Below are 27656 nucleotides of genomic sequence, written 5' to 3'. Positions count from 1 at the left end.
GTTCTCTCCAAATCTTCACAAGATGTGTTGAAAATACTCTTCAATTTCCTCACGCCACCTGTGCTGACACTGACCTCTTTTCTCTTAGAAATTAGCCTCTCTTACTCCATAGGGAAAAAGAAATAATTGCTCTTGGGTATGGACTTTTTCCATTTCCTGCCCCCGTAGTATTTACAAATAAGTCTGTGAATGTACCCACCCTGTGGTAAACTGATTGCATCAGTGGCCCAAATTAATGGGCTCCCTTTTCCACACCCTTTATCCTCCAACTTTGTAGTCCCTTCCCCTTCTCACCCCGGGGTTGGCTCTGCGACATTCCAGCGAAGGCTGGGAAAAGTTCTTGTGTGTCTCCACCTTCTTTTCTTGGAGTCCTGCCTTTGCCTGGAGAAGAAGCCCAGTCTAGAAGGATCAAAATACATGTAGCAGCTTTGAATTGTCTTAGCCCGGACCAGCCTTGTCCTGCAGGCCAGAGTCAATCCCTAAACCGATCACAGGTATGATCTGAACAAGCCCTAAGGCAGCATTTGCCAAATCTGGTCCAGTGGAGCCACCGCACTGACCTGAAGCCTCCTTAGAAATAATAAATGGTTTTGTTTTCAAGGACGACGTTTTTGATGGTGTGTTATGCACAATAGCTAATACAAACTCTGACCTCCCTCTCTGTTTTCAGAAGTGTACCTTCCTTTTTTAAAGCCAAATTCCTACCTCTTGCCCTCTTTCTCGTTCTTGCCTGTATCCATTCAGATACTCTTCCCTTCTGATCACATCTCTCTGTATTTTCAGCCTCTTGCTCTGCTTTCGCCTCTTTCCCTGATATACAAACATGTGTATATCTCTCTAAAATAAAACAAACACACACCAAAAAGTAAACATGTGTCTTCAGCAAGTTACTGACCTATTCTTTCATTGTTTCCATTTATATGTCTTGAAACAATAGTCCACACTTGTATATATGTCTGGGTTCTCCAGAGAAACACAACCAACAGGATGTACTATATATACGGACAGATTTATTTTAAGGAATAAGCTTATGCAATTGTGTAGACTTGCTAAGTCCAAAGATATATATATATCTATGTATGTATATACATAGATATATATGAATTCATACCTATATGTATCTGTGTGTAGATAGATAGATAGATAGATTTGAATGGGTATACTAGAAAGCTGGAGACTCAGAGGAATGTTGTAGTTCAAGTCCAAGGACAGTCTGGTTGCAAAATTCCATCTTGCTTAGGGGAGGTCAGTCTTTGTTCTATTAAGGCCTTCAACTGATTGGATGAGGCCCACCCTTATCACACAGAGTAATCTGCTTTACTCAAAGTCTGCTGCTTTAAATGTTAATCTCCTCCCAAATACATCTTCATGGAAAAATCATAAAAAAGATTAGACCAAATATCTGGGCACCATGGTCTGGGCAGGTAGACACACAAAATTAACCATCACAACTTGCTGTGTCCATTTTTTGTACTAATTAATTATTCATCCTTTTCAGTTATCATCAGTTATTAATATACCCAAGACATTTAGTGTGAACACTCTCTTTGTCCTTTTACTTCTTTTATAGCCCTCTCTCCTAGACTGCTTCCTATCTCTCTCTCTCTCTTTAGATAGAGAGTGTGTGTGTGAGCAAGGGAGAGGAACAGAGGGAGAGAGAGAGAATCCCAAGCAGTGCGGAGCCAGATGTAGGCTTGATCCCACGACCCTGGGATCATGACCTGAGCTGAAATCAAGCCTTGGATACCCAACCCAGCAATCCAGTACCCCCTTTGCCTTCTTCTTTTGTGCTAGTTGCTTTAACTACTATGTTACATCTTCCACTTAGCCCTCTTTTCTGAGTTCTGTGTATTCATTCATCTATTGAAGGTATTAACAGGGTATCTATTTTTTTGAGTACTAAACCCTATTTAGAGATTTATGCCAACCTCTAACATGGCCCCCAAGATCCCTGCCTCTTGTTATTCGCACTTTTGTTCTGTCCCTCCCCCTGGGTGTTAACTTGTAATAAACATAATACAGCAAAGGCAATGAGATGCCATGTTGCAAATTAGGTTATAAAAAGACTCTCGTCTCTGTCTTGCTCACCAAACAAGCGTTCTTTCTTGGCACTGTCCCACTCTCTCTTTCCTAGAGTCCTCAGCTCTGGGGGAAGCAGGCTGGCATATGGTGTGAGGGGCCTTACAGGGAGGCTTGTGTGGCAGTAAATTCACTTGTTCAGTCAACAGGCAGTGGGAACTTGAGGCAGGCCACCAACTCTCCCAGGTGCATCTTGAATTGGCTGCAGCCCAGGTAGATATCTTTACCGCAGACTTGTGAGACACCTTCAAGTCACAGGCACTTAGCTAAGGTGCACTTGGATTTATGACCCACAGAAATCATGAGAAAATATATATTTGTGTTTTTAAGCCATGTAAGTTTGGTGTAACATGTTTTACAGCAATAGATATCTAATACAGGGCTACCCAGGATCCGAAGTCACTTAAGAAATAGCCCCTAAGTGCAATGATTCGCCAGACTATTAGGGGTGATTCAAAAGTGGTCATAATCACAGTCCAATATGATAGTTGTTATAGAAACATACACAGAAGTGGTAGGAGAACAGAGAAGACAATTTCTCAGTTGTGTTTGAAGGCTGATGGATTCACTCAGCGGATTTTATTTGGTCATTGAATGTGGATATTAAGTCATCTGATGGAAATGAGCAGAAAAGGTGATAGGATGCTTGAGGAGAAAGTTAATTTTTAGATCCTTTACCAGAAAGAATAGTGAAGGATTTGGAAAAGAAATAAATAATGGAGTTGGGAGTTGAAGACCATGGGCTTATAGGACTTTCAGTTAAGGTTGGGGGTTACTTATCAAACGGTCTGAGCAATATGGATATAAGATGAGAGAGGCTGGTGGTTGAATTCTGAGTTTCAGACAAGATTAAACAGAAAAGCAAAAACCAAGGGATAAAAACACCTGAGAAAAGCAGTAAGGGAATTTTTATCATTCTGGCTCATGGAATTCAGGTTGAATAGGGAAAGAAAGACAATCAAAGCTGCGAAGAATTTGTGGGAAATGCAGCTGATTCTGACCTCCCTTCAATCACTAGGACTAAGGAAGTCAGTACTACTTGGCTTAAGCCTAGGTCAGCCCTCCATTCTTGAGTTGGAGGAGACTTTTAGCAGAGGGTGGGAAAGGAACGATTACCCAGAAGGAAGGCCAGTTATGATGCCATGAAAAGAGTGAATGAATGCTTTATAGCAGAGCCTATTGGTTCCCTCTGATAGTTTCCATTTCCTCCAGAGTATGAGAACCTATAATTTTTAGGGAGTAGAATAATGACTTCATTTCCTCATTTCCTGTATCTAGAGATAGCCAATAACTAATGAGCGGATCAAAGGGATGTGGGCAGAAGTGGTGCGTACAACTTCTGGATTCGGCCCTTGAAGGGAAGGGGATGGCATTCCATTTCCCTTTTACTCCTTTTCTTCCAGCTGGAAGGTAGTGGTGGTGGTGAGCCAACTGACCACGAGGAAGAGATTACATCCTAGGGAGGATAAAACAACAGAAGGAGCCCATAAATCCTAAATGATCTCATAGAGCTTTCATGGTCCGAGATGAAAGACAACTCAACTACATTTTTTTAAAGCCACTATGTGAACCAGACTGATGCCATTTTGGACAAATCTGCCATGATAACCCCTATGTGACCCAAAGCCTACCTGAGCACAGCTCCACCAACACCCCTACCACATTCTTTCTTTTTGTTTAGCCACACCCTTGAGTACACCTTCAGGGCATAACGTCCCTGATCTGTTTGGAGATATATGACACACACCTATTTTCAAACACTCTCCTCCTGTGTGGTCCCCCAGCAAGTACTCCCCAGTCTCTAAGCCTATAAAAGCAGATCTTACGGGAGATGGAGTTGTGGAGATTTATTCTTCTTGCTGCCATGAAGACAGCTTCTATCTGTAAGTGCCCTTAATAAAACATTTCTTTGTCTTAGGGCCCCTTTGACCTCTGAAGGTCATTCTGCACATACCTCCCTTTTACAGAACAGCCACTTGTAATTTCTGTCACAGGTGGCTGCACTTATATTTCAGCCAGATGTGCAGCACAAAAAGTAATCTGGGAAAATAAATAATCGTAGCAGAAGACAGAAAGTAGTAAGCAATTAACAGAGGCAGAGGTAAAAATTAGGGATGCAGGAAAGAAACATGTCTACCCAGGCTGTGAGCTCTCAGAAGAGGTTAAAGTGTTTGATCAGTGACAGGCTCCAGACTGTAGGGTAGTGGGGTGCAGGATGGGGAATGCTCCTCAACAGCCGATTCTTCCAGACAGGGACACAGCAGTGGCTGATGTAAGCCATTACCAATGATGGAAAGCATTGGTGATGGTAGCATAACGGGGACAATTGGTGTATGCATCAAATCAACCCAAGCAACATTTGAACTTTGGTGTGCTTATTTATGTTTAATCTTGGTTTCGGCTACTGCTTCTTAATAATCATCATAGAAATGTAGAAATTTCGAAGTGGGGGTGCCTGGGTGGCTCAGTTGGTTGAAGGTCTGACTCTTGATTTTGGCTCAGGTCATGATCTCAGTGTTCGAGTCCTGTGTTGGGCTCTGCACTGACAGTGTGGAGCCTGCTTGGGATTCTCTCTCTCTCCCCTGTCTCTATCTCTCTGCGCCTTTCCCCTCACAATCTCTCTCTTTCTCTCTCTCTCTCTCTCTGCCCCTTCCCCGTCATGATCTCTCTCTCAAAATAAATAAATAAATATTTAAAAAATTAGGAAAGGAAAAAAATCCTAGCAGATAGAAAAACCTGCTCTAATGCAGTTTAAAAAATAAGTCCAGAGATGCTAAGTAAGTTTCGTGCATAGTAGGACCCAGGCCTAATTCCCATGCCGTTGGGCGTTCAGAGTTTGTACTTAATCTGTAAAGAATCCCATCAAAGCTTTTTATTCCTCCAGCAAAATCATAACCCCAGGTCTCTATTTGCAATGCCCTCTTTTAATTTTCCTTGAGTATACTTTGCATTAGCATAGCGCTTTTTAGCCTTCAGAATATTTTCACATATTTTCTCCTATGATCCTGAGAATAATCCTGTGCAATGAAGTGGGTGGAGGATTAGAAACACTGCCATTGTGCTGCTACGGAAATGGAAGCTCAAAGTCTTCAGAAGACCATTCTGGGGGACAAAGCGCTAGTAACTGGCGGAGGGAACGGAGTGTTACGCTGTTGCCAATCATCCACTGAGTTTCCTGTCATTTGTCCAGGCTTTCTCTGACTTTATGGAGGAAGAATAATGGGTGGCTCATGTATTTAGATTTAAATGAACTAAAGTGGAATAAAGTTTAAAACTCAGCTCCTTAGTCACTGAAGTTACAAGAAGGGCTCAGTGGTCACGCGTGGCCAGCAGTGACTCTACAGGACAGCGCTGACACAGAACATTTCCATCAATCAGCGAGTTCCGTGGGACAGCCTAAAGAAGTGTCTCTTTTCCATCAAACCTCAGTCTTGCTTGCCCCCGGTCTGTGTGTAAACCAAGCCCAACGGCTGGTCGCCCAACTCTTGCACCTTCCTTCAGGACACTTGAAAAGTGGTAATGCCGGTCTTAAAAGTGTTAATTCCGAGAAATCATTTGGGCCCGACGTGCCGCAAAGGGGACGGTAATAAAAGGGCAGGAGTCTCCCACCGTCAGCACAGCAAGCAGACGGTGAAAGCGGACGGCGACCCAGACGCGGGGGCGGATGGAGAGGCAGTGGGGCGGAGCCGAGTGCCGCGCGTTCAGGGGCGGGCGGCGTCACGAGGCCGGGGGCGGGGCCGCGGGGGGCGGGGCCGGGGGCGGGGAGCGAGGCGGCGGGCGCGCCAGCCCTGCCGTGCGTGCTCACGTGACAGGTCCGCGAGGCCCCGCTCGCGCAGTCGTCTGGACGAGCGAAGATGGCGGCGGAGAGGGAGCCTCCTCCGCTGGGGGACGGGAAGCCCACCGACTTTGAGGAGCTGGAGGACGGCGAAGACCTGTTCACCAGTACTGTGTCCACCCTAGAGGTGAGACCGCGTCGCCGTGGGTGCTGCGCTCCGCTACTGCCGCGCGTCTCACCTTTAGGTGCCTTTTCCCTGCCCGGACTTGTCCCTCCCCACCCCCCCGGGTTTGCGGGGACCTGGTCGGGGCGACACCTGTGACGCGGGCCCCGCCTCTGGTACCTGTCAGTGCGCTGGAGCGTGGCCTGGGCGGCCAGCCTTCCTCACGAGACCAGCCTTGCGGGCTGGGGGTCGAGCTGATCCTTGAGGGGCCGGGACCGGCCGGAGCATTGCAGCGCCCTTTCCCGGCTCAGCCGGCCTTCCTCGGTGTCACTTGCACCTCCTCTCCAAAGCAGAGGGTCTTGCCCTGAGTCCTGGTAAACCTCACCACCCTCCCGGGCGACCTCCGCATCCCCCTTTGCAGAGGCGCTTGCCTTTCCTTTCCTAGGGGAGGGTGTGCCCCTGGAAGGGGAGAGCAGTGAACGGAGGGTTGAGTGGCCGTGGCTGTCCGCGGAGCGTGTGGATGCACTTTTCCCGGTCGTGGCCCTTCATGGACTGCTAGTTCCCCTTGAGGGAGGTGCCCCTGTTCTGTACTGTTAAATGCACTTGACCCGTTTTGTCGTCTTTAGTTCCTAGACTTCTTAAGAATGCTAGCGTTTATAAAATACAAAGTTGAAGACAGGGAGTAGTCCAGGAAACTGCTGGTTTGGGGTTTTTGTTTTAGTTTTTAAAAACAAACCGAGGAGAGATAACAGATCCTCAGTCCCTTTTTCCTCTTTTCTCGCATGGTCAGCGATCTCTAAAGTTGTGTTCCTGTTTTTGTCAGAGGAAACACTGTTGACTCTAATTGGCCTCCTAGATCCATTTCAGGTTTGAATTGCTTTGCATTTAAATGAAGGCACCCACACCTCATAGCCCAGTTTTAAGTGTGTGTATGTGTATTAAAGTGTAAGCAAATTGCCCTGAGGATTGTTTACCTTGGGCTATACTTCTTTATAAAGTGCTTTTGTAAGCTTTTTTTTTTGGCTTGTGCAACTCTACACCAAATCAATTGGAAATTACTGTAAAATATCCATTATCTAAAATTAAGTTAGCTGGAACTTGGAACTTCCGGGAATCGTTTTGATCATTGACCATACTCTGCAAAGTGTATATACGGGTTCCCAGCCAAATCCCATCTCCCCTTAGATCTTACGCTTCTTGAGGTTAGAAATGGTGCCTTGATCATCTTTGTGTTCCTCACAAGATCTTGAACATTTGCATTGAGTAAATGTTTGCTGGATTTATTATCAAAACCAGCATCTCCTAAGAATTTGTAAAAATTGCCTGCCATAACAGATGAACCTTTTGGGTTTAGGATTTTTTTTAGCCCTTTATACATACTCTGTAGCTGTCTTAAAATGTACTGAGAGTTAGTGTCTATGCAGAATTCTAAAACCTGTGTTTCTTTTGAGGACTCTAAAGGTTTTCCACCAGCTAGGATCCAGACAAACTGTTGACCTAGTGTGAATTAGAATACTGTGAGCACTAAACGTTCTGTTTAATTGAGGCTTTTCAGTGTTGAGTAAAAGAACTGTCAATTTCTATGTCCCACGTGGATGGGACTTTTTAATAAGATATGTGAATTTTTTCAATAAAAGTCTACAGAAGTTTGAGTATGGATAAATTTATCTTGGTTAGTGCACTGTGAAAGTTGTAAATAAAGTTGGCTTTGATTGGTAAGCTCAATGCCTTGTGTTATAGACTCATTCAGGTTATTAGTTTTAAGGTAGTAAAACAGATTTGTAAAATCAGATTCTTTGCCTTTTAAACTGTTAGGGAAGGGATGGATATATAGCATTGTTTTTTAGTATATTGAAACTACTCTGAAGGAATGTTCTTTTTCAGCACTCTACTTTTGTTTCCAGAAGTGCTTCTCAAACCTCAGAGTGTAGGAGAAACGGAAAGGATTCTTATTTGAAGCGCAGATACCTTCTGCTCCCTGGACTCTGCATGTGGAATGCTTAAGATCTTCAAACTTTATACCTAAGTTACTTAGGGATCTTGTTAAAGTGGAAATTACGGTTCTGTAGGGCTGGGATAAGGCCGTTATAATACATTTTTAACACACTCCTCCTTCATTGCTTCTGGTCCATAGACAGTAATGAGTTGCAAAGCCCTAGATGATTGTGAAGCAGGTCATCTACTTCAAATAGTTACCTAAGCTGTAAATCGAAAGTAAGACTTCCAGATTATTGTATTTTAATTTAAAAATGGGAATTTAAAAATTTATATTATTTACGTAGAAGCTTTTTAAATCAATTGAAATTCACATAAGTGAAAATCAAATTATAGACATCTTTGATGTCATTGTTAAGCTTGTAACAATTATACAATTAAGTGTATGTGTATGATATTAGTACATTTTTAACATGGAATTGGACTCCTTTCCTTTCACAATTAAGAACAGTCACATAAAGCCAGATTTAGTAAATGAGGAATATTTAAAAATTATAGTGTTTGTTTCTGTTGTGACTGTGTAACAAGAAATTGGTGGAAGCTGGCATAGGGAGCAGGAAATGGACTGAAAAGGGGGGAAAAATCTAGTGAAAGCTTGTTTTTGGTACCTGAGACACAAGGCTTTTACATTGTTTAGGAATACTTCTTTTTCCTTAAATAATTCAACCCTAAGTTTAAAAGGTGCTTGCCCTAAAGCATCATGGAGAAATTAGATAGCACTTTAAAAACAATAAAATCAGGAAATACATATTATAATATGTCTTTTCTCTATTTTAAACAGATGTACTGAAGTAGAATTCATATGCAGTTCACTCATTGAATGTGTACAATTTAATGGCTTATATATATTTGGAGATAGGTACAAAATCACCGGTTAGTTTTAGAATTTTAAAAGAATTCTAAAAGAATTCACCTCAAAAAGAAACCCTGTACTTTTCAGCTATCACTCCTTGCCCCCATTCCCTAAATCTCTTAAGCAACCACTAATTAAATTTCTGTCTCTGTAAACTGTTTTGGACTTTGTATGAATGAAACCATATGATACGTGTTTTTTCGTGACTGGCTTATTTCACTTAGCATAATATTTTCAAAGTCTGTGCTTGATTCCTTTATGGAATGGAATGAAATGGGATAATCCGTTGGTGTGGCTATACGGCATTTTGTTTATCTATTCATCAGTTGATGGACATATGGGTTTCTGCGTTTGGGCTGTTACGAATAATGCCGCAGTAAGTATTTGTGTACAAGTAATAGCCAGACTGGTTTCCCAAAGCAGCCGCGCTATTTTACATTTCCACCAACCATGTGTGGGGTACTGGTTTCTCCATAGCCTCACCAACACCTGGTGTTATGACTTTTTTTTTTATTGTTTATCTTAATGGGTGTTACATGCTCTTTTAGTGTGATTTTGATTGGATTTTCTTGATGAGTAAAAGTGTTGCACATCTTCTCATGTGTTGGTTGGCCATTTGTAGATCTTTTTTGGAGGAGTGTCTTCAGATCCTTTGCTCATTTTTTTAATTGAGTTGTCTTTTACTAATGAGTTATAAGAATGATTTGCAGATGTTTTCTCCCATTCTCTGGGTTGTCTTGTTACTGTTCTGGATGGTGTCCTTTTAAGCACATTTTTAAAAAATTTGATGAAGTCCAATTTATTTTTAAAATTTTGTTTCTCATGATTTTCACTGTCATATTTAAGAATCTCCTGCCAAATCTAAAGTAATGAAGGTTTACATGTATATTTTCTTCTAAGAATGTTATAGTTTTGGCTCTTTTAGGTCCTTGATCCGTTTTGAGTCCATTTTTGTATGTGTAATGAGGTAGGGTCCACCTTTATTCTTTTGTACATGGCAGTTCAGTTGTCCCAGCACCATTTGTTGAAAAGGTTATTCTTTTGCCATATGCATGATCTCGGCACCCTTGTTGCAAGTGACTTGACCATAGGTGTTCACACCTGGTTCTCAGCCTAACCTCAGATATAAAGGTCACTTGAAGGTAAGATGAGGACTGTAGTTTGCCCAGCAGTATCACATGATAGAGATTATAGAGCATTTCAAATGAAATTTCCAGTTGGGAGGCTCACAGGTCTTAAAATTCCTTTTCTCTAACCCCATGCTGCTCTAAGTGTTTGCAAGACATTTTACGTGGTTGACTTCAGCAAATACTTGGTTATTTTACCCTCTGCCATACTATTTGGATCATCATCAGAGTGCAGATATCAGCAACCTCCTGCAAATTTTTGAGGACAAAATCTCTGGTGGAGAAGAAAGAGGTGTACAGAAAACTCCGATACAGATTGTGATTTTATAATGGTCTGAAAACACAACCAGTTTTCACTGAAAGTACCAGTGAAATATGGGGAGATTCTTATTCCTATCAATGTTCCTGACACATAGCAGATGAACACTAAATGCTTCTCTTGGCTGGAAAAGCTCATTGAAGAGGTGTATTTAAGAGAAACCTTGAAGGGGTAATGAAATTTCTAAGTGGGAGAATATCAAGGATCACTTGAGGGTCAGTCTGTATTCTAGGGAACCATAAAAAATTCAGAGTGGCTGAATAGAGGATGTTACAAGTTTACTATGTGGTGAGATTGTGAAGGGCTTTGGAGTAGGGGGGGTGAGAGCTATGAATGTGTTGGCAGTCTGAAGGATAAATTTGAGTGGGAGGTATTATTGGCAAGTTGATGAGTCGGAGGCTATTTGAAGTCTAAGGTTAAAGACCTCAAAAGGGAAAGCAAGTGCAAGTAATAAAGGAGAAAAGGAAATTGATGTCACAGTAGATTAAAAGCCAGACATCTAAAGACTTTCAATATCTTCCTCTCTTGAGGTGATTCTTAGAGGAATTCCAAGTTTTATTTGGGGCTACATTACAGCAACTAAGAGAACATCAAGCAGCTAGAGATGCTGATGGGCTAGAAATGTTTTGGGAATCTGTCATAAACTTACTGAATGATTATATTAAACCAGTCTGTGGACATCTAGTCCCTGCTCTAAGGAGTGAGTGTATGAATCATCAAGAGTCAGTATAATAAACACAGCTTTGTGAATAAATGCCTGCAATACCAGATGGTACATGTGTAATTGAAACATGTGCGTGGTACAAAATAGTATAGAAGACTAGAGTGACTTAATTACATAGAAATGGTCTTTGAAATTTTGAAAATGGAATTATCAAGAGAAAATAAGAGCATGACAAGGGACTTTTGACCAAGAATTACTAAATTAGTATGTATTGTACCAATACAGTAGGTAGTAGCAGTGCCTGTTTTCTTAATTCTGTTTTCTGATCTCTAGGTAGGCCTCCAATTTTAAATACTAATTTTTCTGAAAATTTCATTATGAATTACAGGTGTGTCAGGGCAAAAACATTTTGTGAACAGGTATTTAAAGGGGTGAGCATTGAAAAGTATTAGAAAGATTTATGAGCAGCACGACTCTAATTGACCACTTTCCCTTAAAGCTACTAAACTGAGGGATTTTAGAATGAACAGTTTTTAGTGCCTGTCAAAAAATAATATTATACGAAGTTGCTTAAGGCAGAGTTGCTCACTTTTTTGCAGACTTTTTTCTTAAAATGAAATTTGCTTTCAGTGCTCTTTTACAAATACCCACCTTCCTATGAAGTTGAACTGTTGTTGTTTTTTTCCCTGTGATGATAGTTTTTACTTGAGGCAAAATTTACCTCAGTTTAGTAAAGTGCACTACTACCTCACTCAAGACAGAGAGAGCTTCCATCACCTAAAATAAAATTCTCTCACATAGTTAACCCCTCCCCACTCCAAACCTCTGGCAACCAGTGATGTGTCTTCTGTCTATAGTTTTGTCTTGTTTCAGTGTCATATAGATTGAATCATACAGTATGAAACTTTGAATCTAGCTTCTTTAACTTAATATAAAGTAGATGAGACTCAGAGATGTTGCATATATCAGTAGTTCAGTCCTTTTTATTTCTGAATTTAATATTCCATTGTATCAGTGTATCACTGTTGATTGTTGCTTTGACTTTGTAAGAAACTGCCATCCTTCCTGCCACAACGGTTTGAGGGAGGTGAAGTCATTTGCTTTTAGTCCCACGAGTTAATGGCTGTAGTAATAATGTAATTCAAGATGATATCTGTTAGGACAGTGTTCTCTGAGTCTGAAACTTATTAATCTATGGTTTCATTAAAACGAAAGCATGACGTTTCAATATAAAAGTATGTCGCTGTATTTCCTGGAGTCATAAAAGTTATTTCAGTATAGAAATTTTATACTTATTCAGAGTCCCATTTTGTATGTATTATTGAATGTTGGAATCTTGAAAACTAGCTCCAGGGAAACTTTTGTGCAGCTAGATTTGTCTGTTTTCGTCTTTGGTCAGATTTCTATTCATTTCATCTTTGAAATCTAATAAAATTATAAAAGAGTCGAAAGAAGGAAAGCAAGAAGGGAAAGGAAGGGAAAGAAGGAAACTGCCCTGCTCTTTCCAAAGTAGATCTATCATTAATGTGAATAGCAGTGAATGAGAATACGAGTTGTTCCACATCCTGTCTGCATTTATTAATATCAGGTTTTCTTTTAGCTAGTGGTGAGCTTGAGACTGGATTCTGTTGGTTTGAAAGAAGTGATTGTTCAATATTCGGGTATTTGTAAGCTGGTTATTAAACCCAGCCATTGTTAAAATTAAGTTATACAAACATATTTAAATGAATTACATTAAAAATGAAGGCACTAAGCATTCAAAACTCGTCACTTCCTAATTTCTTTACTACATATTATTATTTTTTATGTCCTTGAGGTCATATGTTTATTTATATGGTGCAAAGTACATACCTTCCCAAGTCCACATTCAGGGAGGGGTAAGCATCCCCAGCAGGCTCGTTTACTCCATAGAAATCAGCGAAAGCTATAAGTCAGTCTTCTCTCCCAAAGACCCTAGCAACCAGCACACTGAAGACGTTTAGCTGTCCCTACAGGCTTGTTGTGTTAGCCCACTGTAGTTTTAATATGCATTCTCCAGTAATGTCTTTGAGTGTCTTTTTAGGTGCATATTCACCATCTGAAAATTATCTTTGGTGATGTTCTCCCTTTCACAGCTTTTGCCCATTTAAAAATTTGGATTTCCTTGTTGAGCTTTGAGAATTCTTAATATATTCTAATTATACATCCTTTGCCAGATGTGTGTTTTGCAAATATTTTTCCCACTCTTTCTTGTCTTTTTATGCAATTAACATTAGTTTCACAGAAGGAAAGTTTATTATTTTGGTGAAGTTCAGGTTAGTCCTTTTATTGTTTGTTGATAGTATTTCATATGTCACATGACATCCTTTCCTAACACCAACCCAAGGCCACAAAGGTTTTATTTATGTTTCCTTCTAAAAGTTTTGTAATTTTAGCTTTCACTTTAGGCATAGGATTCATTTTGAGTTAATTTTCACATGAATTCAAGTTTCAAGTTTTTTACACACAGATATCTAGTTGTTCCAGCACCATTTATTGAAAGATAATCGTATTGTTAAGGTTTGTTTTGTGGCTGAAACTGTGGTCTTTTGTGGTAAATACTATGTTTGCACTTCAGAAGGATGTATGTAGTCAGTTGTTGATGGCTGTCATGTTCTGTAATTGTTGATTTTATTTTTCAAAATGTATTTCACCAATGGATCCTACATGCTTTATGCTAAGTTAAAGAAGCTAGACTTAAAAAGTTTCTTTATGATTTGTTTTTGCGTCTTTTTCAAAGATCAGTTGAACATACATGTACGTGTGTGTGTGTGTGTTTGTGTCCATTTCTGGACTCCATTCTTTGTCAATGATCTGTTGACTCTCCTTTTGCCAGTTATATGCTGTCTTACTATAGCCAAGTCTTGAAATTAGCGGGTGTAAATCCACTGGCTTTTTTCAAAATTGTTTTGGCTCTTCTACTTCTTTTACCTTTTCGTATAATTTTAGAAGCAATTTATTGATTTCTACCCAATATTTCACCTGAGGTTTTAATTGGGATTGTGATGAATCCATAGATTAGTTTGAGGAGAATTAACATATTAACAGTATTGAAGATTTAAGCATACGTTTACTATTTCTCTCCATTTATTTAGGTTTATTTAATTTTTCATCAGTGTTTAGTTTTCAGCATACCAATCTAGCACATGTTGTGTTCATTTATACCTATTTTGTGGTTTCTTTTACATTTGCTCATTGGTAGCATATTGACCCTCTATCCAACAAATGTATTAAACACTCATTAGTTCTAGTAGTTTTTTTCCTAGAGTCCTTGGTATTGTCATGTATATAATCATGCTATGATTAGAGTTTTCTTTCTTTCTTTCCAATATTTATGCCTTAATGTAATACCTAAGATTATCAGCATAATGTTGAATAAGAGTGGTAAAGTCAATATCATTTTCCCTTTTGTGAACTTAGGAGAAAAAGATTCTTTAAGATTCTTTGTCTCTTAAATATCATGTTATCTGTTAAGTTTTTCTTGTAGGTGTCTTTCATTAGGCTAAAGGAATTCTATTTATTTTCTGAAATTTTGTACTCATGAATGGATACGGGTTTTGGCACATTCTCTTTCTGCATTTAATAACACTATCGTGTAGTTTTCGTCTTAGGTTAACAATGGATTATATTGATTGATATATCAATGGATTGATTGATTGACATGGATTATATTGATTGATTTTTTTCAAACACTGACTAAACCTTGCATTTCTTGGATAAGCCCCGCGGTCATAAATGTGCTTATCTTTTTTATATATTGTTGCATTCAGTTTGATAGTATTTTGCTTAGGCTGTTGTGTGTGTCGTGCTAGATATTCGTGTAATATTTTCTTTACTTACAATGTCTTTGATTTGGTACCAGAAATGCTGGTCTCATTAAAGGAATTGGAGAATATTTATTTCTCTTCTGCATTCTTAAAGAGCTGGAATGGAATTAGTCTTCTGTCTTCTTTAAAGGTTGCTAGAACTCACTGGTGAAGTCATCTGAGCATGTAGTTTTTTTGGAAGACTTTTAACTTCAAATTCATTATCTTTAATAGATACAGAACTATTTCTTCTTGTTGAACTTCTGTAGTATGTGTCTTTCAAGGAATTTGTTCATTCATTCTAGGTTGTGAAATAGGCATAAGATAAGGTTCATAATACTCTTATTTTCCTATAACGGTATTTAGGGGGTCTCTTGGTGATGCCTTTGCCTTTTCATTCTGAATAGTGGAAATTTATTCACATATTTATATATTCATTTTAACCTCACTAGAGCATATCTTGGGATCTTTTCAAAGAATCATCTTTTCCTTTCTTGATTTTTTTTTCCTATTGCTGGTCGAGGCTTTCATCATTGATTTGAAATTTGGATATTGGGTTTGTTTTTTTTTTTTAGGATTAGTAGTTAGCTATATATTTCTTTGTAAGCACTGTTTTAGCTGCATCCCACACACTTTGTTACTGTGTTGTGTTTAGTCAATTTAATCTATTCTTCACTTTCTGTGGTGACTTACTCTTTGACCTATGGATTATTTAGACATGTGTTAATTTCCCAAATTTGGCAATTTTCTCAGTAGCTTTTCTATTATTTCTAGTTTAATTTGCTTGTGGTCAGAGAAAGTTTTATGATTTTAGTTCTTTGTTAAGGTTTGTCTGGTGGCCTAGAATATGAACTGTTATGGTGAATATTCTGTGTGTACGTGAAAAGAATGTATGTAATCTAATGTTACTGTTGGAGTGTTCTTTAAATGTTAAGTCAAGTTGGTTAAAAGTAGTTTCCAGCTCTCCTCTATCTTCCCTTATTACATACCTGTTCTGTCAGTTGCTGAGAGAAGAATGCTCTCGTGTCCCAATATAATTGTAGACTTCAAATTTTTAATTTATAGTTTCAGTTCAATTTTTTCTTCATATTGAAACTTTGTTAGACACATAGGCATTTAGTATTGTTATGATTTCTTGGGAAATTGATGATCATTTTATCATATCGTGCCCCTCTTTATTGCGGATAGTACTCCATATTCAAAGTTTACTTTACCTCATGTTAATGTGGCGCTCCATCTCTGTTTTGATTGTTTGCATGATATATTTTTTGCATTCTTTTACTGTTAACTTATCTCTTGCCTTTAGGGTAGGCTTTTTTGTAGGCAATGTATTGTTGTGTATTGCTATTTTTATATCCAGCCTAGCTACCTCTGTCCTGTAATTGTTGTGTTTAATGTAATTATTGGTGTGATTTGATTAGATCTGTTATTTTATTTGTTTCTTCTCTGTTTTTCCCTCTGTTTCCCCCCTTTTCCCCTTCTTTTGTATTATCTTAATGCTTGTAAGTATTTTTCATTTATCTACTGGATTTTTTGCTTTATTTTCCCTTCCTCTCTTTAAATATATAAATATACTCATATATACATATGTATATAGAATACATATGCATATCTATCTACATAGAGAGAGAGAAGGTGGTTGCTGTAGGGCTTACATAATATATACCTAATGACTTACAGTCCAATTAGAGTTAATAGTATACTTAGAAAAATAAAATGTAGATTCTTATGCCTATTTACCTGCCTTTATATTACAGTTTTCACGTGTATTATGTTATACATTGAAAACCTTACCATTGTTACAAGTTTTGCTTTTATAGTCAAACACTTTTTAAATGACTTAAAAGAAGGAAAATGGTCTATTCTATTATATTTCTCGAGTTAGTTACTATTTCTGTAATTCTTAACTGTATTCTTGAAGTTCCAAGTCTGTGTTACTCATATCTGATATCTTCAGGCTGAAGATTGTCTTTTAGCATCCTCCCTCCCCTTCCTTTTTTTTTTTTTTTCCCAAGAACTGTCCTAGTGATGGTAGATCCCTATAGTTTTCTTTCATTTGATATCTTTATTCCAACTTTGTTCCTGAAGAATACTTTTGCTGGATATAGAATTACATTTACAGTTCTTTTCTTTCAACACTGTAAAGATACGGTGCGAATGTCATGGTTCCTGATTTCTGATGAGAAATATGCAGTCTTTGTCATTGTCTCCCTAAATGTAAAATTTCCATTAGCTCTTTCAGGTTGTTGTTTTTTTGTGTTTGTTTGTTTTAAGTAGGCTTTACACCCAGCACAGAACCCAATGCAGGGCTTGAACTCACAACCCTGAAATTTAGACCTGAGCTCAGATCAAGAGTTGTATAGTTAACTAGCTGAGCTACTCAGGCACCCTTCACATTTTTTTATTTTTAATCTTTGGTTTTAAGACACTTTTTAAAACATTTTCTTTAATGTTTATTTTTGAGAGAGAGAGTATGAACAGGGGAGGGACAGAGAGAGAGGGTGACACAGGATCCGAACGAAGCAGACTCCAGGTTCTGAGCTGTCAGCACAGAGCCCAACACAGGTCTTGAACCCATGAACGTGAGATTATGACCTGAGCTGAAGTCAGATGCTTAACTGACTGAGCCACCCAGGTGCTCTGGTTTTCAGCCACTTTTTATGATGTGCCTGGGTATAGTTTTCCTGAAGCTGTCCTGTTAGAGTTACTTTGTTCTCAAATCTGTAAATTTATGTCTTTCAACACATTTGGGAAGTTTTCAGCCATCATTGCTTGAAATATTTTTGTGCACTTCTTTTTAGGACTTCAGTGATGTGAATGTTAGACTTTTTAAGATTGTCTCACAGGTCCCTGAGATTCTGCTGTTTTTTTCCCCATTTTTTCCATTGTCACTTATTCATATTAGTTATTTTCTAATAATCTGTCTTCCTGTTCACTGATTTTTTTCTGTCAAGAACTGTATAAAACCGGAAATTTTATCTTCCTTGTAACACATTAACTTGTTTTATAGTTGCTGCAAGAAGACTTAATGAGGCACTTTTTTTTTAATGTTATTAAAATTTATTATTGAGAGAGAGAAACAGGGTGAGTGGGGGAGGGGCAGAAAGAGAGGGAGACCGAATCCAAAGCAGGCTCCAGACTCTGAGCTGTCAGTAGAGTGTGATGCATGGCTTGAACTCGGGAACTGCAAGATCATGACCAGAGCCGAAGTTGGATGCTCAGCCAGACTGAGCCACCCAGGTGCCGCCCCCTTGATTAAGCACTTTTTCTCAAAGCATAGCAAACAGCATGAGTATCAAGTTTGTGACAATTTCCCTTGCCTTTTTCTTGACACAGTGGTGTGATGAGGTGTGGTGGGGTGGAGGAGGTTGATACTGCACCTGCCTTTGATCTGTGTCACAGCTGAAGAATTTGAGGTTAGGGAACCAAATCATTTATATATAATTGGCAGTAAGTGTGCCTATTCTTTGCTCTAGAGGAGACGTTGTCTGTATTATACCAGACAATCAACAAATCTAGTCTTTGGAAAAGAGACAGTTGCCTTCCCCCCACCCCCCCAAGACTTTTTCCCAGAAACATTGCCTTCTGTTAGTCTTAGCTTCCTACACTGTCACACGCTTTTGCTCAACTTGGGCCACCCTTGCAGAAAACAAGTGAAAGAAAGGAGAGAAAATACTAATGAAGATTTCTGGGTCCCCTTTTCCCAGGTGAGCTGGTTAGACAAGTAGATTTTTCTTTTGGGGTTTTAGATGCCTGTGCTCTCATCACTGCTGCTTTCCTGCACTTAAGCAACTGGGTCTGGCCTCATGGCAGGGCCAAGAGAGAAAAAATGGGGTAGGGATAGGAAGAAAAGGAAAAGAATTTTCCACCTACATCTCTTGATAGCAGGTGCCCTGGTGTTATGGTCAGAAAATAAGAACTTTTCTTGGCATCATTTTCTGCTCACATGATTAGTATGATTCTGCAGTTGGAGCCATTCTCAGGAAAAGCCAAAAGAGAATAGACAGGTGGAGAAACCCATAAAATCACCCTCACATTTGTGTCTCTTTCCCCAGTCTACCTGCCATTATTTACTTTTAGATCTTTGTGTATTGTACTCTGTCCAGAGATTTTAGTGTTAGTCGGTGGGAAAGAAAGGGGCTCTAAGGGGTTTCTTTAATGTTGTTTGAGATCTTAAATACTACTTTTTAATTGAAGACATACTAGCAACTCTCAATGTTCAGCACACTAGTAGGTGATGATGTAGGGAGAAAAATTAAACATTTTTTTAAAATATTGATGTCTCTCAGGTTCCCTTCTTTGAGAACTAGTTCTGATCACCCAGAACTTGTGCTCTAGGCAAAGAAATCATTAACGTTCTCTTCCATCACATCCTCACTCACTGGCCACTCTCCACACTCCTGTTCGTCCAGTAGAGAATAGCTCTTTCTCTCGCTAGGAGACTGAAAGGGACACGGGGAGCTGGGGACAAAAATAGGTCCTCACTCACAGCCTTCAGTGAGGGACAGCTACAATTTAGTGTGCAAGTTATATACAGGACCTTAGTGCTTGTGTCTTACTCAGTACAAGAATATCTTAGTTTTAATGAATATTGTCAAGAAGCTGAATCATGTGGGTAGGTGCCTGCCTTTCTCATATAATGGCATATTATAAGCATCTTTAGTGCCAGTCTGCTTCATTTTATTAAAATAGATTTTATTTTTTAAAACAGTTTTACATTCACAGCAAAATTGAGTGGAAAGTACAGAGGTTTCCCATATACAGCCCCTACACGTATCTACATCCCCAGCCACTGTGGTGTGGTACGTTATGTTTGTTAGAATAGCTGAGTCCACACTGTGACATCGTAATCACCTAAAGTTTATGGTTGATAGTGTCTTACATGTTGTGGGTTTAGATAAGTGTGTAATGACACCACGTGTACCCGCCCTCCCTCCCCCGAGAGTAGTCTGTCTATAGAGTGGTTTCACTGTCCACAAATCCTTTTTGCTCTGCCTTTCATCCTGTCTTCCCTCCCAACCTACTGACCTTCTTACTGTCTGTATAGTTTTGCATTTTCCAGAGTACCCTATGGGTGGGATCACAGGATATATAATCTTTTTAGACTGGATTCTTTCACTTAGTAATATGCATTTAAGTTTTCTTTGTGTCTTTTCATGGCTAGATAACTCATTTCCTTTTAGTGCTGAATAACATTCCTTTGACTGGAAGGAAGCACCAGTTTACTTAAGCCATTAACCTCCTGCAGGACATCTTGGTTGTTTCCAAATTTTGACAGTTAGGAATAAAAGCTACTCTAAACATCATGTGCTGTGTTTTTTGTGGACATAAGTTTTCAGGTCCTCTGGATAAATACTAAAGAAAGTGATGGCTGGACTGTATGATAAGAATATGTTTAGTTTTTTGAGAAACTGCCAAACTGTCTTCCAAAGTAGCTGTACCATTTTACATTCCCACCAGCAGTGAATACGAGGGTTGCTGTTGCTCCACATCATTGCCAGTATTTGCTGTTGTCAGAGCTACAGATTTTTGACCATCCTGATACATGTTTAGATATACCAGCATGAGGGGCTTGCAAAAAGCATGGAGGACATCAGAGAAACTATGCTACAAACACTATGGAGCTTAAAAATAGTTATGATGAATTAAAAATGCTGTAAATGAGATACATAATAAAATGGAGGCATCCAATGCATGGATTGAAGAGGCAGAAAGGAGAATAAGTGATTTAGCAGACACAATTATAGAAAAAGAAGAAACTGGGAAAAAGAGAGATAAACTGACCCAGGGACATGAAAGAAGAGTTTGAGAGCTCAGTGATACAGTCAAACGGAACATTATCTGTATCATAGGAATCCCAGAAGAGGAAAAGGGAGGGAAAGGTGCTGAAGGAGTCCTTGAACAAATTATAGCAGAGAACTTTCCCAACATGGGGAGGGAAGTAGATGTTGAAATTCAAGAGGCACAGAGAACTCCCCTCAGACGTAACTTGAATCGACCTTCTGCATGACATATCATAGAGAAACTGGCAAAATATAAGGACAAAGAGAGAATTCTGAAAGCAGCTAGGGAGAAAAGGGCCCTAACATACAAAGGGAAACCTATCAGAGTGGTGACAGACCTATCTTCTGAAACTTGGCAGGCCAGAAAGGAACGTCAGGAGATCTAGAGTGTGATGAACAGAAAAAATCCTCTATCAGCCAAGAATCCTCTATCCAGCAAGCCTGTCATTCAGAATAGAAGGAGAGATAAAAGTCTTTTCCAAATAAACAAAATTGAAAGAATTTGTCACCACTAAACCAGCCCTACAAGAAATCCTGAGGGGGACTCTCTGAGGGAAATGCTGCAAGGAACACAAGATACTAGAGATACCACCGCAAGCATGAATCCCACAAACATCACAATGACTCTAAACTCATATATTTCAATAATAACACTGAATATAAATGGGCTGAAAGCTCCAATCAAAAGACATAGGGTAGCAGAATGGATAAAAAAAACAAAATCCATCTATTTGCTGTCTATAAGAAACTCATTTTAGACCTGAAGACACCTTCAGATTGAAAGTAAGGGGATGGAGAAATATATATCATGCTACTGGAAGTCAAAAGAAAGCTGGAGTAGCTATACTTATATCAGACAAACTGGGCTTTAATTTAAGACAGTAACAAGGGATGAAGAAGGGTATTATATAATTACAGGGTCCATCCATCAGGAAGAACTAACAATTATAAATGTCTACACACCGAATATGGGAGCACCTAAGTATTTAAAACAATCACAAACAGAAACAGTCTTATAGATAAGAATGTGCTGATAGCAGGGGACTTTAATACTCCACTTACAGCAATGGATAGATCAACCAGACAGAAAATCACTAAAGAAACAATGGACTTGAATGACACATTGGACCAGATGGATCTGACAGATATCTACATCCTGAGGTGATGGAATTCACTTTCTTCCCAAGTGCACGTGGCACATTCCCCGAGATAGATCACATGCTGGGACATAAAGCAGCTCTCAATAAATATAAAAGAAGTGAGATCATACCATGCACACTTTCAGATCACAATGCTGTGAAACTTGAGATCAGTCACAGGAAGAAATCTGGAAAACCTCCAAAAACATGGAGGTTAAAGAATACACTACTAAAGAACGAATGGGCGCATCAGGCAATTAGAGAAGAAATTAAAAAAGATACAGAAACAAATGAAAAAGAAAATATGGCAGCAAAGGCAGTCCTAAGAGGAAAGTACACTGCACTCCAGGCCTATTTCAAGAAATTAGAAAAAAGTGCAAGTGCAAAATCTAACAGCTCACCTAAAGGAACTAGAGACAGAGCAACAAAAGCACCCCAAGGCCAGTAGGAGAAGATAAATAGTAAAAATCAGAGCAGAAATAAACAATATAGAAACCAAAGTAACAGTTGAACAGATCAATGAAACCAAGAGTTGGTTTTTTGAAAAAATAAACAAAATTGACATACCTCTAGCCAGGCTTCTCAGAAAAGAGAGCACTCAAATAGACAAAATCATGAATGAAAATGGACTTATTACAACCAACTCCTCAGAAATACAAGCAGTTATCAGGAATACTGTGAAAAATTATATGTCAACAAATTGGACAACTTAGAAGAAATGGACAAATTCCTAAACACACATTCACTACCAAGATTCACACAGGAAGAGATAGAAAATCTGAACAGACCCATAACTAGTGAAGAAATCGAATCAGTGATCAAAAATCTCCCAACAAATAAGAGCCCTGGACCAGATGTCTTCCCTGGGGAAGACATTTAAAACAGAATTAATACCCATTCTGCTCAAGCTATTCCAAAAAATAGAAATCAACGGAAAACTTCCGGACTCGTTTTATGAATCAGCATTACTTTCCTAAGCCAGACAGAGATCCAGCAAAAAAAAACCTACAGGCCAATATCCTTGATGAATACAGATGCAAAAATCCTAAACAAGATACTTGCAAATCGAATCCAACAGCACATAAAAAAGAATTATCCACCAAGATCAAGTGGGATTCATTCCTGGGTTACAGAGCTGGTTCAGTATTCGCAAATCAATCAATATGATACATCACATCAAAAAAAGATAAAAACCATATGATCCTGTCGATAGATGCAGAAGAAGCATTTGACAAAATACAGCATCCCTTCTTAATAAAGACCCTCGAGAAAGTCAGGATAGAAAGAACTTACTTAAACAGCATAAAAGCCATCCATGAGAAGCCCTCAGCTAACATCATCCTCAACGGGGAAAAACTGAGAGCTTTCCCCCCTGAGATCAGGAACACGACAGGGATGTCCACTCTCACCACTGTTAACAGTGCTGGAGGTCCTAGCATCAGCCATCAGACAACAAAAGGAAATAAAGGCATCAGAATTGGCAAAGAAGAAGTCAAACTCTCACTTTTTGCAGACGACATGATACTCTACGTAGAAAACCTGACAGACTCCACCAGAAGCCTGCTAGAACTGATCCATGAATTCAGCAAAGTTGCAGGATACAAAATCAACATACAGAAATTGGTTGCATTTTCATACACCAACAATGAAGCAACAGAAGGAGAAATCAAGAAACTGACCCCATTCACAATTGCACAAGAAACCATAAAATACCTAGGAATAAACCTAACCAAAGATATGAGAGCTGTATGATGAAAACTATAGAAGACTTACGAAGGAAATTGAAGAAGACACAAAGAAATGGAAAAACATTCCATGCTCATGGATTGGAAGAATAAATATAGTTAAAATGTCATTACTACCCAAAGCAATCTACACATTCAATGCAATCCCAATCAAAATTGCACCAGCATTCTTCTCAAAACTAGAACAAACTGTCCTAAACTTTGTATGGGACCACAAAAGACCCCGAATACCCAAAGTAATATTGAAGAAGAAAACCAAAACGGGAGGTATCACCATCCCAGACTTTACCTCTACTACAGAGTTGTCATCATCAAGACAGTATGTGCTTTGGACATAGACACTTTATGTGATGATTTTAAAAAAGAGTATTGGTTTTCAACTGTTCTGAAAAAGCTATAATAAAGCTAAAACCTTCACAATCTAGATTCTGTTTTGATAGTCATTATACTTTAAGGTTAAGAAGTACAAAAAGAGTCCCTGTGCTCATTTGAAATGTAAGTGTTCGGGGGGGAGCTTATTTTTAGTTTGAAACCATGGACATTTTAGAATGATTTTAGTTTTAATTCAACTACTACTTAACCTTTCTCTTTCAATGAAGGAAAACTTTGAACCTCTAATACATGCAACATGTTTGCAAGATCTGGTTTTTTACTCTTATAATATTATTATATGTGGCTGTAAAGTATTAAGTTTTTGTTAATTATAAGTCAGCATGATAAATTAGTATCTCTAAAGGGGTGGTCAAAAAAATTTTTTTAATCATAAATGAATTTTTGTTAAGAAGGAAAATGAATAAAAATGTGTTTTGGGTTCACTCTTACTCTCAGCAGAGGTATTATAAATAGCTATTCTTCTTCTTCGCTTTTTATCAGGAGAAGGTTCTATTTCTATAATGTATAGAGTCATAATTATAACAGTTAAACATGCTAATTCTTTATCTATTGTTACACTTTTAACAGTCAAGTCCATCATCTCCAGAACCAGCTAGTCTTCCCGCAGAAGATGGTAGTACAAACTCCAACGGCCGGAAACCTGCAGAGGTTGTGCTAGATGATGACAGGGAAGATCTTTTTGCAGGTAATTATAAATATCTCAATGTTTTTAGTAACAGTCCATTATAGTATATGTCCTGTTACAAGATATTCTGTAAAGCAAAATTGAAATTTTGTGTAAGGTATTAGTCTTGGAAGGATAGAAAGTTTCCAGTTAGATCACTTTGTGAAAAATACAGACTGTTGAGAGAAGCAAACATGTGATCCTTTCTTGTTTTAAGCATTTGAAAGTAAATCTCATGTTATAATTTGATGTTTTGATCAATATTTAGACTAAAAAAACTAATGATTATGGCACTCATACCTTGGCAGATAGCAGTAATTGTCATTTTATTTATTTGTAATGTTTTTATTTATTTCTGAGAGAGAGAGAGACAGCATGAACAGGGGAGGGTCAGAGAGAGAGGAAGACAGAGAATCTGAAACAGGCTCCAGGCTCGGAGCTAGCTGTCAGCACAGAGCCTGACACGGGACTCGAACCCACCAACCATGAGATCATGACCTGAGCTGAACTCGGATGCCCAACCGACTGAGCCACCCAGGCATCCCAGTAATTGTCATTTTATTACTTAGAGGGTAACACCAGCAAAATTAAACTCTGGACTTTAAAATCATTTCAAATCTGTTTGCTTTAATAAAATACCTTAGTATTTACCATAGTTCTATTTTGATTCCTTCTGGATAAGTAAATGGTGGTTGAGGGATTTATTTATGATATAACGACAGGATTTGGTGCAGCTTTGCCTTTAAACTTCCTGGGTTCTCGGGGCAGCTGGCTGGCTGGGCTGCTGCCGTGTGATCTTTATCTCAGGGTTGGGTGTAGAGATTCTTTACAAATAAAATTTTAAAAAATTGGATTCTCTTCAAAACAGTTACCTGCTTTAACATTAAAACTTAGGTAAAAGTTGAAGCTTGGGATTTTAAACAAAGGACACAATCTGTTTAGAATTAATGACACAAAAAAATTAAAGTAGTAAATCTTTGTCTGTTTAACAGCTCAATTTACCTGAACCGGTTTTTATTAGGTTAAAATTTAATAACATGTCCTCAGCTCTTGTTGCATATTTGGACCATTCTGTATTTTTTATATAAATGTCTTTGAAGATACAATTTTACAACTTGGGATGCTTGGGTGGCTCAATCAGTTAAGTGTCCAACTTTAGCTCAGGTCATAATCTCGTGGTTTGTGAGTTTGAGCCAACAGCTCAGAGCCTGGATCCTGCTTCATATCCTGTGTCTCCCTCTCTCTCTGTCCCTTCCATGCCTGTATTGTCTCTCTCTCTCTCAAAGAAAAATAAACATAAAAAAAAAAAAAAACTAGTCCTCCATCCCAAAGGTCCATATAGCTTCCTGCTTGATTAGTTTTATGAAAAATTTTTACTACCAATGAATTCATGCATTTTAGCATGTCAAAAAATTTTAAATGCCATACCAAATACCTATCATATTTCCCATTTATTTATTTACTTATTTAGTGGCTATCTAACAACTTATAGTAAAATCACAGTTAACCAATGTTGTAATATTCCTTTTTGTTTTCTTTGACAGACTTTTCCCTAGGCATCCCTTACAAGTTTTTTCATGGCATTTATGTTTTAAACTAAAAGATGACATGAGTTCTTTCTCTCCTAATTGGGTACTAATTTAAAGTATGTATTCCTGGGGCGCCTGGGTGGCTCAGTTGATTAAACATCCAACTTCTAGCTCAGGTTCATGAGTTGAAGCCTCGTGTCAGGCTGTGTGGTTGATAACTCAGCCTGGAGCCTGCTGAGAGTTCTGTGTCTCCCTCTCTCTCTCTGCTCCTCCCCTGCTCGCTCGCTTGCTCTCTCTCAAAATAAATAAACAGGGGCGCCTGGGTGGCTTAGTCGGTTAAGCGTCTGACTTTCGCTTGGGTCATGATCTCGCGGTTCGTGGGTTCGAGCCCCGCGTCGGGCTCTGTGCTGACTGCCAGCTCGGAGACTGGAGCCTGTTTCAGTCTGTGATTCCCTCTCTGACCCTCCCCTGCTCACGCTGTCTCTCTCTCTCTCTCTCCTAGAAATAAGTAAAACATTAAAAAATTTTTTTAAAATAAATAAATAATTAAAAAATTAATAAAAGTTTTTTTAAAAACCTGGCACATCCAAAATATTTTTTAAAATAAAAAAATAGTGTATTCCTCTAATAGAGGGTTATACATAGAAGTTTTGAATTATCCGTTTTATAAAAGGCCCTTTCACCTTGAAATCTCAGAATTCATACATAAAGAGTATGCTGAAACCTGTGCGAGGGTTGTTTGTTTTTTTTTTTTTTTTTCTTAACCGGCATGCACAACTGATCAGTTTGCCAAAGTGAGAACTGTACAATGATATTTGCCCACTTAGCTTGATTTGAAAAGTCTTGTTTGTGTTTTCTCTACCTAGCACTCTGTACTAAATATGTGATTCAGTTATGGTCATTGTTATATTTGTCTTAAAAAAGAGAGGGGCACCTGGGTGGCTCAGTCAGTTGAGTATCCACCTTTTGGTTCACGTCATGATCTCACAGTTCATAGGTTTGAGCCCTGTGTCCACCTCTGCTCTTATAGCACAGAGCCTATCTGTCTCCCTGTATCTCTACCCCTCCCTTACTCTCAGTCTCTCTTCTCTCTGAAAAATAAGTAAACATTAAAAAAAAACAAAAAACAACTTTAAAAAAAGAGACAGACATGGGCACTAAACAGTAAACATAGTCATCTGTTTCTGTTTCCTTTGCTGTCTGAACATAAACACTTTCTTTAAATTTAAAAAAATTTTTTTTTTTTTTTTTTTGAGAGAGAGAGACAGAGTGTGAGCAGGGGAGCGCCAGAGAGAAGGAGACATAGGATCCAAAGCAAGTTCCAGGCTCTGAGCTGTCAGCACAGAGCCCTATGCACAGCTCAGACCTACAAACTGTGAGATCGTGACTTGAGCCGAAGTCAGATGCTTACCCAACTGACCCACTCAGGTGCCCCCAAACATAAATACTTTTTATGCTTAATCTTTTATCTTAAACTCAGCTATATTTCAAAATGACATCATTAGATGTTCTAATAATCTGATTTTTTTTTTAAGTTTATTTTATTTATTTTGAGAGAAAGACAGCTCAAGTAGGAAAGAGGTGGGGGGGGAGGGAGAGAATCC

The 27656-nt window shown here is 38.7% G+C and overlaps 1 protein-coding gene across 2 annotated transcripts in view; it reads left to right on the top strand.

Moving 5' to 3' along the window:
- Window positions 1–5889: 5889 nt before the first annotated feature.
- Window positions 5890–27656, top strand: part of SNX2 (sorting nexin 2) — a 55505-nt gene continuing 33738 nt past the window's right edge. Inside the window, exons 1-2 of one of the 2 annotated variants that reach the window (XM_039253422.1) lie at window positions 5890–6041; window positions 24427–24544. In XM_039253422.1, coding sequence (XP_039109353.1) covers window positions 5934–6041; window positions 24427–24544 — 226 coding nt within the window. In that variant the 5' untranslated portion in view covers window positions 5890–5933. The remainder of the gene's footprint in view (window positions 6042–24426; window positions 24545–27656) is intronic. The other variant, XM_039253423.1, reaches the window with a different exon arrangement.

This window comes from Hyaena hyaena, unplaced genomic scaffold (genome assembly GCF_003009895.1).
Source record: "Hyaena hyaena isolate Hyena2069 unplaced genomic scaffold, ASM300989v1 scaffold_453, whole genome shotgun sequence".
Classification (NCBI taxonomy): Eukaryota; Metazoa; Chordata; class Mammalia; order Carnivora; family Hyaenidae; genus Hyaena; species Hyaena hyaena.
The sequence above is the reverse complement of the archived record's forward strand: the minus strand, read 5'-3'. Positions and strand labels throughout refer to the sequence as shown.